The 12511-nt window shown below is 47.9% G+C and overlaps 1 protein-coding gene across 1 annotated transcript in view; it reads left to right on the forward strand.

Moving 5' to 3' along the window:
• Positions 1 to 1221: 1221 nt before the first annotated feature.
• Positions 1222 to 12511, forward strand: part of PPP3CC (protein phosphatase 3 catalytic subunit gamma) — a 170721-nt gene continuing 159431 nt past the window's right edge. Inside the window, exon 1 of the mRNA XM_077469843.1 lies at positions 1222 to 1696. Within this exon, the coding sequence (XP_077325969.1) occupies positions 1642 to 1696 (55 nt within the window). The 5' untranslated portion in view covers positions 1222 to 1641. The remainder of the gene's footprint in view (positions 1697 to 12511) is intronic.

The following is a 12511-nucleotide window of genomic DNA, read 5'->3' on the forward strand; positions in this document are numbered from 1 at the left end:
AAAATTCACAACCCTATGTCCGCTTGGATGGTGGGGCCACCACCTCCACTCACGGCGCAGGCGCCGTTCAGCTTTGGAGATTTTTCGAAGCTTCGTCTGCTCCGTACTGCGCATGCGCAGTACGGAGCGGACACTGTTTGATGGCCGGGCACTATACGGCAGAACACCGGCTGCCCCATGTATACACCACTCCAAAGATGCGGCTAGCAGGACTTTTTTCACTGTCCTGCCAGCGCACCGCTCCAGTGTGAAAGCACTCCGGCTTTCACACTGGAGTGAAAGGGGCCTGTTTTTTCAGGCGCTACACAGACACTATTTTTAATGCTGTAGCGCCTGAAAACCGCCTCGGTGTGAAAGGGGCCTTAGTGCCCATCAGTAATGACTGTCAGTAACTCATTGTCAGTGCTGCCTATCAGTGCCATCTATTAGTGCCACCTGTTAATGCCCATAAATTCTATATATTAGTGCCAACTCATCAGTGAAGGAGAAAACATTTTATAACAGAAACAAAGAAAAATTTATTTTTTAGTTTGTTTAGTAAAAATAAAAACCGCAGAGGTGATCAAATACCACCACATGAAAGCTCTATTTGTGTGAAGAAAATGATAAAAATGTATTTAGGGTACAGTGTTGTATGACCGTGCAATTGCCATTCAAAGTGCAACAGCGCAGGAAGGGGGTAGCCCGGTCTTGAAGTGGTTACATACTGTAATTTGCCGCCATTCCACGCGGTGCGCAATTTGAAAGTGATGTGATTTTCCAAATAACTGGCATTAGAAAAGCCGCTGGGAAAATGCCTTGTGCCAAAAATAATTTGCAAAACCCACCGTTTTATTCTCTAGAGCCGCTGCTAAAATATATATATATATATATATATATATATATAATGTTTGGGGGGGGGGGGGGGGCGGGCTCTAAGTAGTTATCTAGCAAAAAATAGAGATTTTTACTTGTATACAAAAAGTTTTGGAAGGAGGCCTGGCCTTCAAATGGTTACAAAACTGCCGAACCGGTTTAACAGCTCAGACATTTCCCGTCAGAGGAGTCACTCTGCTGTAAAGAGCGCTGTCTGAGTGTTGGCGGGACTACACTTCCCATAATGCCTGGGGCTCTACCCACGTTCCCTGTACGGCTGTGCGCGCTGCATGTCGGGAGATGTAGTACACGGCTTTTCCCCGTGACGTGTCAAGGGTGGGTGGTGCTATCGGGCGCGGTCCCGAGGCCGGCAGGTGGGCGGGAGGTGCGCGCCCGAGATAGAGCGAGAAAAAGAGACCGGCGGAGGGACGTGAGAAGAGCTCAGAGAGGGAGGGTACAGTGTGTGTCAGTCAGCTGGAGAGAGAGACAGCCCGGATAGAGGGAGAGGACAGTGTGAGAGGGTGACACCATCTCCAGCTGAAGGAGAGGGGGGGGCAGGCTGACAGCAATGTGAACACCTCCTCCATTCAGCACACAGTGGCTGGCTGTATCTGGAGGAGCACCCAGGGGCCTGCAGGCACACACACTCCCTGCCATCTCCTGGATTGTCCTCTCCATACAAAGGATTGGGGGAGAGCGGGACATGGAGAAGAAGTGACAGAGGGCTGACTGCAAGATCCACACCCCTTCACCCACCACAAGAGACCTCTGCGGGCAGGTGGAATCATGTCTGGGCCCCGGGGTCCTGTCAAGCTGTCCTGCACGGAGCGCCCTGTCAGAGGTAAATTGCAAGACTTGCCCAACCCTGACCACAGAACACTTGTTCTACCGCCAACTTTGACCGGTCAGGAGAGGCTGCCAACTTCACCAGATCATGGCTGGAGTCACTTATGGTCCCTGACCGATACATACTCTGACCGGCCTGACCACGCATACTAAAAATTGGATCTACAGCCATATTCACAGCCACTAACCTCTTACCACATCTGACACCACCTTTCCTGACCAGCACTACCCATTCCCAACCAGCTCTACCCATTCCCAACAAACCAATCCAGACCAGCTCTACCCATTCCCGACAAACCAATCCCGGCCAGCTCTGCCCATTCCCGACAAACCAATCCCGGCCAGCTCTGCCCATTCCCGACAAACCAATCCCGGCCAGCTCTGCCCATTCCCGACAAACCAATCCCGGCCAGCTCTGCCCATTCCCGACAAACCAATCCCGGCCACCTCTGCCCATTCCCGACAAACCAATCCCGGCCACCTCTGCCCATTCCCGACAAACCAATCCAGACCAGCTCTACCCATTCCCGACAAACCAATCCCGGCCAGCTCTGCCCATTCCCGACAAACCAATCCCGGCCAGCTCTGCCCATTCCCGACAAACCAATCCCGGCCACCTCTGCCCATTCCCGACAAACCAATCCAGACCAGCTCTACCCATTCCCGACAAACCAATCCAGACCAGCTCTGCCCATTCCCGACAAACCAATCCAGGCCAGCTCTGCCCATTCCCGACAAACCAATCCAGGCCAGCTCTGCCCATTCCCGACAAACCAATCCAGGCCAGCTCTGCCCATTCCCGACAAACCAATCCAGGCCAGCTCTGCCCATTCCCGACAAACCAATCCCGGCCAGCTCTGCCCATTCCCGACAAACCAATCCCGGCCAGCTCTGCCCATTCCCGACAAACCAATCCTGGCCAGCTCTGCCCATTCCCGACAAACCAATCCCGGCCAGCTCTGCCCATTCCCGACAAACCAATCCCGGCCAGCTCTGCCCATTCCCGACAAACCAATCCCGGCCAGCTCTGCCCATTCCCGACAAACCAATCCCGGCCAGCTCTGCCCATTCCCGACAAACCAATCCCGGCCAGCTCTGCCCATTCCCGACAAACCAATCCCGGCCAGCTCTGCCCATTCCCGACAAACCAATCCCGGCCAGCTCTGCCCATTCCCGACAAACCAATCCCGGCCAGCTCTGCCCATTCCCGACAAACCAATCCCGGCCAGCTCTGCCCATTCCCGACAAACCAATCCCGGCCAGCTCTGCCCATTCCCGACAAACCAATCCCGGCCAGCTCTGCCCATTCCCGACAAACCAATCCCGGCCAGCTCTGCCCATTCCCGACAAACCAATCCCGGCCAGCTCTGCCCATTCCCGACAAACCAATCCCGGCCAGCTCTGCCCATTCCCGACAAACCAATCCCGGCCAGCTCTGCCCATTCCCGACAAACCAATCCCGGCCACCTCTGCCCATTCCCGACAAACCAATCCCGGCCACCTCTACCCATTCCCGAAAAAAAAAAAAAAAATCCTGACCAGCGCTACCCATTTCTGGCAAATCTATAACCCTACTACCATGAATCTTTACTGGTTGCTGCTGGCCCTACTTTCTCTAACAATTAGTGGTTGCTATTGCCCCTATTACCATGAATTATTACTGGCTTCTACTGACACTACTACTAAGAATCATTAGTGGATGCTATGAACCCTACTATCGCAAACCATTACTGGTTGCTACTGACCCTACTATTTCTAAGCATTAGTTGTTACTGACCCTACTATCGTGAATTATTACTGGCTTCTACTTGCCTAACTACCACTAATTTCCTTGTTCCTACTGACCGTACTACCATGAATCATTGCTGACTGTAATGTTTCTAACCATTACTGGCTGCTACTGACCCCATTACTACTAACCATTGCTGAATGCCAATGACCCTATTACCACTAACTATTTCTGACTGCTACAAACCTGATAACACCAACTACTAATGCCCGCTATAGTCCTTACTACCACTAATCATTACTGACTTCAATTATAACTATTTTTATTAACCATTGCTGATGACTACTGGCAATATTACGACTAACAGTTCCTGACTGCTTTGAGTTTTACTAAGACTTAACATTACTGACAAGTAAATACCATACTTCCGCTAAGCATTGGTTACCATTAACCATTCCTATCTACTACAGACCTACTGCCTCTAAGCTTTATTGGCCCGCACTGATCAAACTTCACCCAGTCATTTCTGACCTTATTCTCAGTGCAGGCCCTACAACCACGCTCTTCCTTCTTACTAAAAACCTACTACCATTTACCATTCCTTCCTTCAACAGACCAAAGCGCCACTAAACACTTTATAGTTCTCAGTAGGTTTTTTATTTTATTACAGAGCCTCCAGCCACCACTGAACCTGTTTCTCCAGTGACCGTTCTATCACTAATTATGCCTGATGTCTGTAGGTCCTACCACTGCTACGTGGGACCAGTGTAATTGGCCACTAAATGCCTTGCCTTTCATTTTAGCAGCTCCTGCTGCTTACTTCTGACCAGTGAAGTTCATTTCACCGAAAGGCAGTTCATAACCTAAGCAGTCTCCTCTGCTACTAACCATTCTAGACTCACTTAAACTACTATTTGTATTTATTTTATGCCTATACAGTACAGTCTCTTCTGCTTTTGTTCTTGACAATTTAAATCTTTACTAGCACTATGCTGTTATAGGATTTACTAATGCCCAGCATCAGTTGGTTATTCTTGATTACTCTAGACCAGTGGTCTCCAAACTGTGGCCCAGGAGCTATATGCAGGCCTTTGCCTGCCACTGACACCAGCAGTGGGGCACTATTCCTGCCACTGACACCAGCAATGGGGCACTAATCCTCTCACTGACACCTGGTCATTTTCTACTCCCACTGGCCACAGTCCGGCCCCTAAATTCTGAAGGACAATAAACTGGCCCTTTGTTTTAAAAAGTTTGGAGACCCCTATACACCTATTAAACACTTGTGTATGCCCTTGATATCTGCAGACGATTGTAGCTCAGTGCACCTAATAGAAGTTCATGCCCTAAGCAGACTCCACCACCACTAACCACTCTAGACTAATTTAACTATCCGCTATTTCTAACCATCCCGGACAGAGAAGTCTCTTTTGCCTTTGTTTCTTGAAAGCGATAAATCTGTACTACCACTACCTTGTGATGGTGTCTACTTATCCCCACCATCTGTAGGTCATGCTTGACCTTTTTAGATTGGGACACCTACCACCACTAACCTCTCCTTGTATTTCTAAACAACTTCACACACCTACTGCTGCCAACTCATCTGAGTCCTGTAGATCCATTTTGTCACTGTTCCCGACTACTGTTGACACTATTTACTAATTAGTCCAACCAAATGCAAACATTACGACTAATTGTAGCTCCTAATAGTATCCTCTGACAGGCTTTTGTTCTACCAGAGCATGCCTCGCTATCCGTATTACACATGGCTTACCCTAACTGACGAGAGTACAAAGGGGGTATCCTTAAATGTTTTCACAAATGCCTAACTATGACTAGCTAGGCACATGGATGTTCCTGGTTTCTGACCCATGGCTGTTCCTAACTGTTATCAGGATCCTACCGGGATTACTAGGAGTTGTAACTATCTCAAATTAAGCTAATTGTTTTTATTTTTATTTGATTACTTCCCTGGGTTTTGATTTTACATGCCTTTTGGCCTATGTCCATTCCTGGAATGTTTTATCTTGTCCATGATCATACTGTTGTTGCTCTGCTATATTTTTTTAGACAGTTATCTGTTCATAATGCTGTAGATCCTACTGTAAGTACAACACTGCATTCTGTCATAGATTTTAACTATTACTGTACTACTCTGACATGGTTGTCACAGCAAACTACCAAAATGAGAAGCCCCATAAGGAAGCTGCCATTCACTCCTGGACTACATCCACGACATCCACTGTATGTTTACTATCTTACTGACAAAAGCCAATGCCACAGTTTGCTTTACTATCCATAGGCCTGCCATCGCTGTCTGTATCTGATCTCTATACACAGCCCAAGGCTTGTGCCATATTCCTAACAGAGGCTGGCAGTGACGCCAACACACGGGGTGTTGGTAAGCTCTGATGGCAGTGATGATACCAACTGGCCAAATGTAGTCTTAAATGAGAAGTTGACTTGTGTGGCTATTATATGCATTGCATGTAGTGTAAGGGTTGGCGGTAGGAGCTACTAAACTCAGCGGGGACACAGAAGGCCGGCACACCTGGAAGTGTCAGTTTTGGAAGAAACTACAAAGAGAGATTTCTCTACATTTGTGTGCTTTCGCCAGCATGGGCAGCAGGAGAGATCTACATCTTTACTTGCTTCTTTGCAGTTACCTTCTTTTCTGTTAAATAGATATTTTTTTTTTTTTATAGAATTTTATTAAAATAAAATAAAACATACAGCAGAGAAATGCACCCTATAAACAGCAGTGAGTAGGGTAGGGTAGAGTTATAGCTGAAGGGTTATAGACACCTAAGCCTGGAAGACCAGTAAACTGTTCCAAAAGTATAAAATGTGAATTTCAGAAATGATTGCATAAAAGAAATACATATTTAAAGTTGCCGTGCTAAAGGTAGATCTCCATGGCAATTCCTAGGTAATTCCGTGGCAGTGAAAGGTATAGAGCAAGGCTCTTCAAACTATGGCCCTCCAGTTGTTCAGTAACTACAATTCCCATCATGCCTTATGTCTGTGAATGTCAGAGTTTTACAATGTCTCATGGGATGTGTAGCTGGAGGGCTGTAGTTTTGAAGTTTCCTGGTATAGAGCAGTGGTACTCAACCTCTGTCCTCAAGTACCCCCAACAAGCCCATGTTTTGGGAATTTCCCTTAGATAAAATAGCTGTTCAAAATACCAAGCCATTGACTTGGATTTAAAGCACATGTGCAAGATAAAAGAAAACCTGGAAACATGGCCTGTTGGGGGTACTTGGAGACCGAGGTTGCGGACCACTGATATAGAGCATTGATACTGAATTAACTCATGGAGCTCTGGTTGGTAACATATTTTCTTTCTGCAGAGGTCCAAATCTAATTTTTCTTCCATGACACTTTCATATCACAGTCCCCTTTTATAATATTGGTCTCAGCCCCCCCCTTCCCATCAAAGCCCCCCCATATTAGTTTCTCCCTCTCATCACAGCCCCCCCCCCCATTTCACAGCTCCCTCTTCTCACTTCACAGCCCCCCACTCCTCTTCTGAATATACTTGCCTGCTGCTGCACTCACTGCAGGGAGGAGGGTGGGAGGCATGAAAGGTCTGCACTGAGGGTGGGAGCTGCCCAACTATTCTTGTTAACATTAGAGGTCGACCGATATATCGGCCGGCTGATATATCAGCCGATATTTGCAGTTTTTTTAATTAATCGGCATCGGGCGATCGAGCTGATAAAAAGGCTGGTTTAGAACTACAGCGCGACTTGGAAATTACTTCTGTAAGAGCCGGTTCACACAGGGGCGACTCAGATCCGACTTCAGGTCGCCCCTAGTCGCCTCAGGTCAGACAACATGTAAAAATCAATGTAAGTGAATGAGAGCCGTCTTAATGCACACTACTGCAGTCGCTCCGACTTCAGAAAAGGTTCCTGTACTACTTCAATCTGACTTGTAGGCGACCGGTACCCATTGATTTCAATGGAGGTCGGATCTCCGTCTATACGGAGGCGACTCTCACAGAATTATCAGCTCTCAAGAGGGAACTCCACGCCAAATTTATAAAAAATTATTGGCGTGGGTTCCCCCTCCGAGAGCATACCAGGCCCTTAGGTCTGGTATGGATTCTAAGGGGAACCCCCTAAGCCGAAAAAACTGCGTGGGGGCCCCCCCCCCCCCCAGATCCATAAGAGACCCTTATCCGAGCACGCTACCCGGCCGGCCAGGAAAGGGGGTGGGGAAACAAGCGAGCACCCCCCCTCCTGAGCCGTACCAGGCCGCGTGCCCTCAACATGGGGGGTGCCTTGGGGAAGGGGGGCGGTGCGGCCCCCCCCACCCCAAAGCACCTTGTCCCCATGTTGATGAGGACAAGGGCCTCTTCCCGACAACCCTGGCCATTGGTTGTCGGGGTCTGCGGGCGGGGGGCTTATCGGAATCCGGGAGCCCCCTTTAATAAGGGGACCCCCGGATCCTGGCCCCCCCACCCTATGTGAATGAGTATAGAGTACAATGTACCCCTACCCATTCACCTGTGAAAAAAATGTAAAAAAAAAACACAACACACAAGGGTTAAAATAGTTTATTGCACAGCTCCGGGGGTCTTCTTCCGTCTTCGGGGGTCTTCTCGCCGGACTCCTCCGCTATCTTCTGCTAGCTCTTTTACTAGCGGAGGAGCCCGGCATTCTTCTTCGCCGCCGCCCTCTTCTTCCGACTTCGGGGGTCTTGTCCCCCCTCTTCGATTCTTCTTGCCGGGCCACCGTGCCTTCTTCTAGCTATTTTACAAGCGGTGGCCCGGTCTTCTGCCGCCGCCGCCATATTCTGTTCTTCTCTTCTTCAGGAGATGTTGCCTCGTCGCGGTCTCTGCTCACAATGACAGGGACGCGGCGTGCGGCGACTTATATAGGGACATCACCGGATGATGTCCTTGCCCATTATGATGTCACAGTTCCAGCATCCTCTGGGACTGTGACATCATAATGGGCGGGGACATCATCCGGTGATGTCCCTATATAACTTGCCGCACGACGCGTCCCTGTCGTGAGCAGAGACAGCGACGTGGCAACATCTCCTGAAGAAGAGAAGAACAGAAGGCGGCGACAGAAGACCGGGCCACCGCTTGTAAAAGAGCTAGAAGAAGGCGCGGTGGCCCGGCAAGAAGAATCGAAGAGGGGGACAAGACCCCCGAAGTCGGAAGAAGAGGGTGGCGGCGAAGAAGAATGCCGGGCTCCTGGGCTAGTAAAAGAGCTAGCAGAAGATTTTTTTTTTTCACAGGTGAATGGGTAGGGCTACATTTTACCCATACTCATTCACATAGGGTGGGGGGCCGGGATCCGGGGGCCCCCTTATTATATTGGATGGTGGGGCTACCACCTCCACTCACGGCGCAGGCAGGCAGGCAGGCGCCGTTCAGCTTCGGAAATTTTATGAAGCTTCTTCTGCCCCGTACTGCGCATGCCCCAGTGGGAAAGGTGTCTGTTAGGTTTTATGAGATGAAGGGGGATAAAAAAAAAAAATCGCCCCAAAAAAATCGGCATCATATATCAGCCATCGGCCACCATGATTTCTAAATATCAGCATCGGCCAGAGAAAAACCCATATCGGTCGACCTCTAGTTAATATGAAAGGTTGGGCAGCTGCCGCTCCCCCTGTAGACCCTCCGTGTCTCCCACCCTCCTCCCTGCTGTGAGTTTAGTGGCGGCAAGTTACATTCAGAAAAGGAGTCCACCCTGCCATTCCTCCTGCTCTCTTCCCTGCTGTGACTTCCAACAGCGGTGGCAGTAGGCAAGTGCATACAGGAGTCCACCTGGTCATCCTTCCCGTCCTCTACAATGCTGTGATTTTTTTATTTAATTTTTTTGTTTACAGCTGCAAGAGGAAATTGTGGTCCGGACAGGACTGTCACTTGGTCCGTATCCAGTCCGCAATCTGCTATTTAGTAGCCTTTCAGTAAGGCAGCTGATGGCTGCTTCTCCCCCTCTGCGGCTGTCGGCTTTATTGAAGGGCTATGGGGGGATCGGTGCTTGTTTCCCCACCGCCATACTGATTATCTCCGACTGTCCCCTTATGTGGTCCTCTGGCTTCAGGTGTCATCCTCGTTCTCCTCTGGGTCCTCCTCTATGCTCTGCGGGTCCTCCCTGTCTGTCAGGATGGGGAGCGGAAGCAGGAACCGGTATATATGTCGTTTACTGGCTCCTTCCTTTTCTGAATGCACAGGATCAGTGATCACCGACTGTCCATTCATAACTGAGCATCGTGAACTGTGTTTACGATGTCTCAGTTTATGAATGGAGAGGAGCCTCTGTCTCCTATCCATCTCCAGTGCAGCTGCAGAGAGAGGAACTAGGGAATCTGTGTCCTCAGACTTTCCCCGTCTTAAAGGGGAGATCTGTTTAGACCCCTGTTATCTCACCAGAGACCCCCCCCCCCCAACAGTGCCGATAAACAAAACAAAAAGAGAGAAGAATAAAGGTTTAAATGGTAAAAATAATTAAAAAAAAAAAACACTGACACTGTACACTCCAACCCCCCCCCCTCCAAAAAAAATAGAATAAAGAAAACATTGTAAAAAAAAAAAACACAAATATATAAATTGTTAAAAATTATAAAATTGTAAAGTAAAAATAAAAAACTACTGACACAGTCCACGCCTCATCAGTGCTGCATATTAGTGCCACTGTTACATGACATTAAAAAAAAGTATCGATTAACCGGTATCGACGATTACTTGAAAAAAAAAGTATCGGTACTTGTCTTCAAAAAGTGGTATCGGTGCACCCCTACTAGGGGTGGAATGAATAGTCACCGATCTGTGATCCGAACGGGTCAACCTGTTCGGATCGGCACACCCCGGGGTCCACAGAGCGCTCCGCTGCCTCGGCCTTAGGAAAGGCTTTGGCCTAGCTCCGTAGCGGTGGCCATCTTGGTACACCCAGCGGCCTTTACAATGTGATCGCTCCGTCAAATGACAGATGCCGGTTCCTCTCTCCCCTTTGTGTACTGATCTGTACAGTGGAGGGGAGAGATTGGATGGCAGCAGCGCTGTTGGCTGGATCTGTAGTGCCCACAGCACTGCTCAGTGACAATTGCAGTCACATCCCTCCATACTCTGCCATTCTCGGCAATACTCAGCCGTACTCAGCCAATATTACAGTGGGGGAGATGATGTGGATATTACAGTGGGGACTATATGGTGGTGGAAGTTTCACAGGTTTTTGCAAATTCAATTATTTCCTGATCCGATCTGTGACTCTGATCCGAGGAACGATCCACGGTCCGATCCGTGAGTTTTTTGATTTGTTGCACCCCTAAACTCTGCTATATTATTATTATATTATTATTATTATTATGTGTGTGCACACACACACACACGCGCGCACACGCACACGTACACGTATATGTATTATTTTTTAAGGTTTAATTGCAACCCTACTATTTAGTGACACCTGGTATAGAGTGTAACTAGTGGTGGTGAGAAAGGAAGGTCAGATCGGGAGAGCGAAAACAGCTGGGAGTAGCGTGTCTGGGATATAACCCACAACCTTCAAAGATTGAAAAATTGTCAAAATCTGAAAGAACGTTTTAGAATTATGAAGGGGGGGCTAAATGTTTTAAAATCTAGGCATCTGATCTGTCAGGGTCACAATTGTGTTTTTTGTTTTTTAATTCAGTTGAGCCCAGAAGACACTTGCTACAGCTTCTTGAGGATTGAGTATTGGAGATGCAGATTGGTTATGGTTTGCTTCATTGCAGTAAAAGAACGAATATTGGCTTAAATTGGCCAACTCAAAACATGCAACTGTTGATTTATAGAAAACCTTTCCTGAGAGAAGGAATGGAGGCCGGTCTTCTGGCTAAATCTACTTGCCTGAATGTTATGAGTTTTTGCTTTTCCTACAATTATTGAACTGAGCGTTGCGGGAAGTAGCTGTACATTAGACAGGATTACTGTATTCACCATTCTCAGGGGTCATGATTTGGAGCACTTGCTTCATTTTAATTGAGTGACTGAGCAAGAGCTTGTTCTCACTATGTGTGGGGTTAAAGTACACACACCTTAGAGCGCCCTTTGATTTAGACAGGGCTGTCAAAGTGCCCTACTGCATGAAATATAGCGCCTACATTCTCTCTTCTGCCATGCTGCTATGCACAGAGCAATGACCATCAGTTGTAGTGTGCTGTAGAACAGGTGCATATATATATATATATATATATATATATATATATATATATATATATATATATATATATATATATATATATATATATATATATATATTGTGAGGGGTTAGCTCGGCAGCGGGTGTGTGTGACCCCCTGGATGGGTTCACAACACAAAATCAGGCACAGCAGACAGCGTTGTAGGTGCAAAAAAACAAAAGATGCGGTTTATTTATGCTACATGCAGTGATACATATAACAGCCAAACAAAAATAAAACATGAAAATAAATCCTGGTCAGCTTGACCTCTAACTACACACTTAGATTCCCTGTCTAACAACTGAGAGCAGCCTTGTGCTGCCCCAGTCCCTGTCCCTGTTGTAGAGGTTTGCCACACAGGCGTTAACTCCCCGCACAGAACAGATATCACACTCCCCAGTCTATACAACACAAAAACTGGTTCCAGGATGGAGCATCTCCCTAAGCATGCTGGGGTTTTTTGTAGAGGTCTTAATGAGCCCACTTGCTTCAGCTGGGCTCATTAACTCTTCCCCTCTAATTGTAAAGGTCTGCATAAGTGCCCGTTCACACAGGGGCGACGTGACTTGCAGCGCGTCTCACAGACGCGACCTGCACACGATTTCAGCGGCGACTTGCAAAATGACTTCTGTATAGAAGTCAATGCAAGTCGCCTGAAGTCGCCCCGAAAATACTACAGGAACCTTTTTCTAAGTCGGAACGACTTGAGTCGCTCCTATTAGAACGGTTCCGTAGTACAGAACGGAGCGCGACTTGTCAGGCGGCTAAGTCGCCTGACAAGTCGCGGTAGTGTGAACCGGCACTAAAGCCTGAATCTAGGGCACACATTTCCCATCCTGGATACAACCAGGTGACTTTACCTGCTTGCTGCCAATATATATATATATATATATATATATA

Source organism: Lithobates pipiens, unplaced genomic scaffold (assembly GCF_037356315.1).
Source record: "Lithobates pipiens isolate NorthernLeopardFrog02 unplaced genomic scaffold, aLitPip1_a1.2 Scaffold_8, whole genome shotgun sequence".
Classification (NCBI taxonomy): domain Eukaryota; kingdom Metazoa; phylum Chordata; class Amphibia; order Anura; family Ranidae; genus Lithobates; species Lithobates pipiens.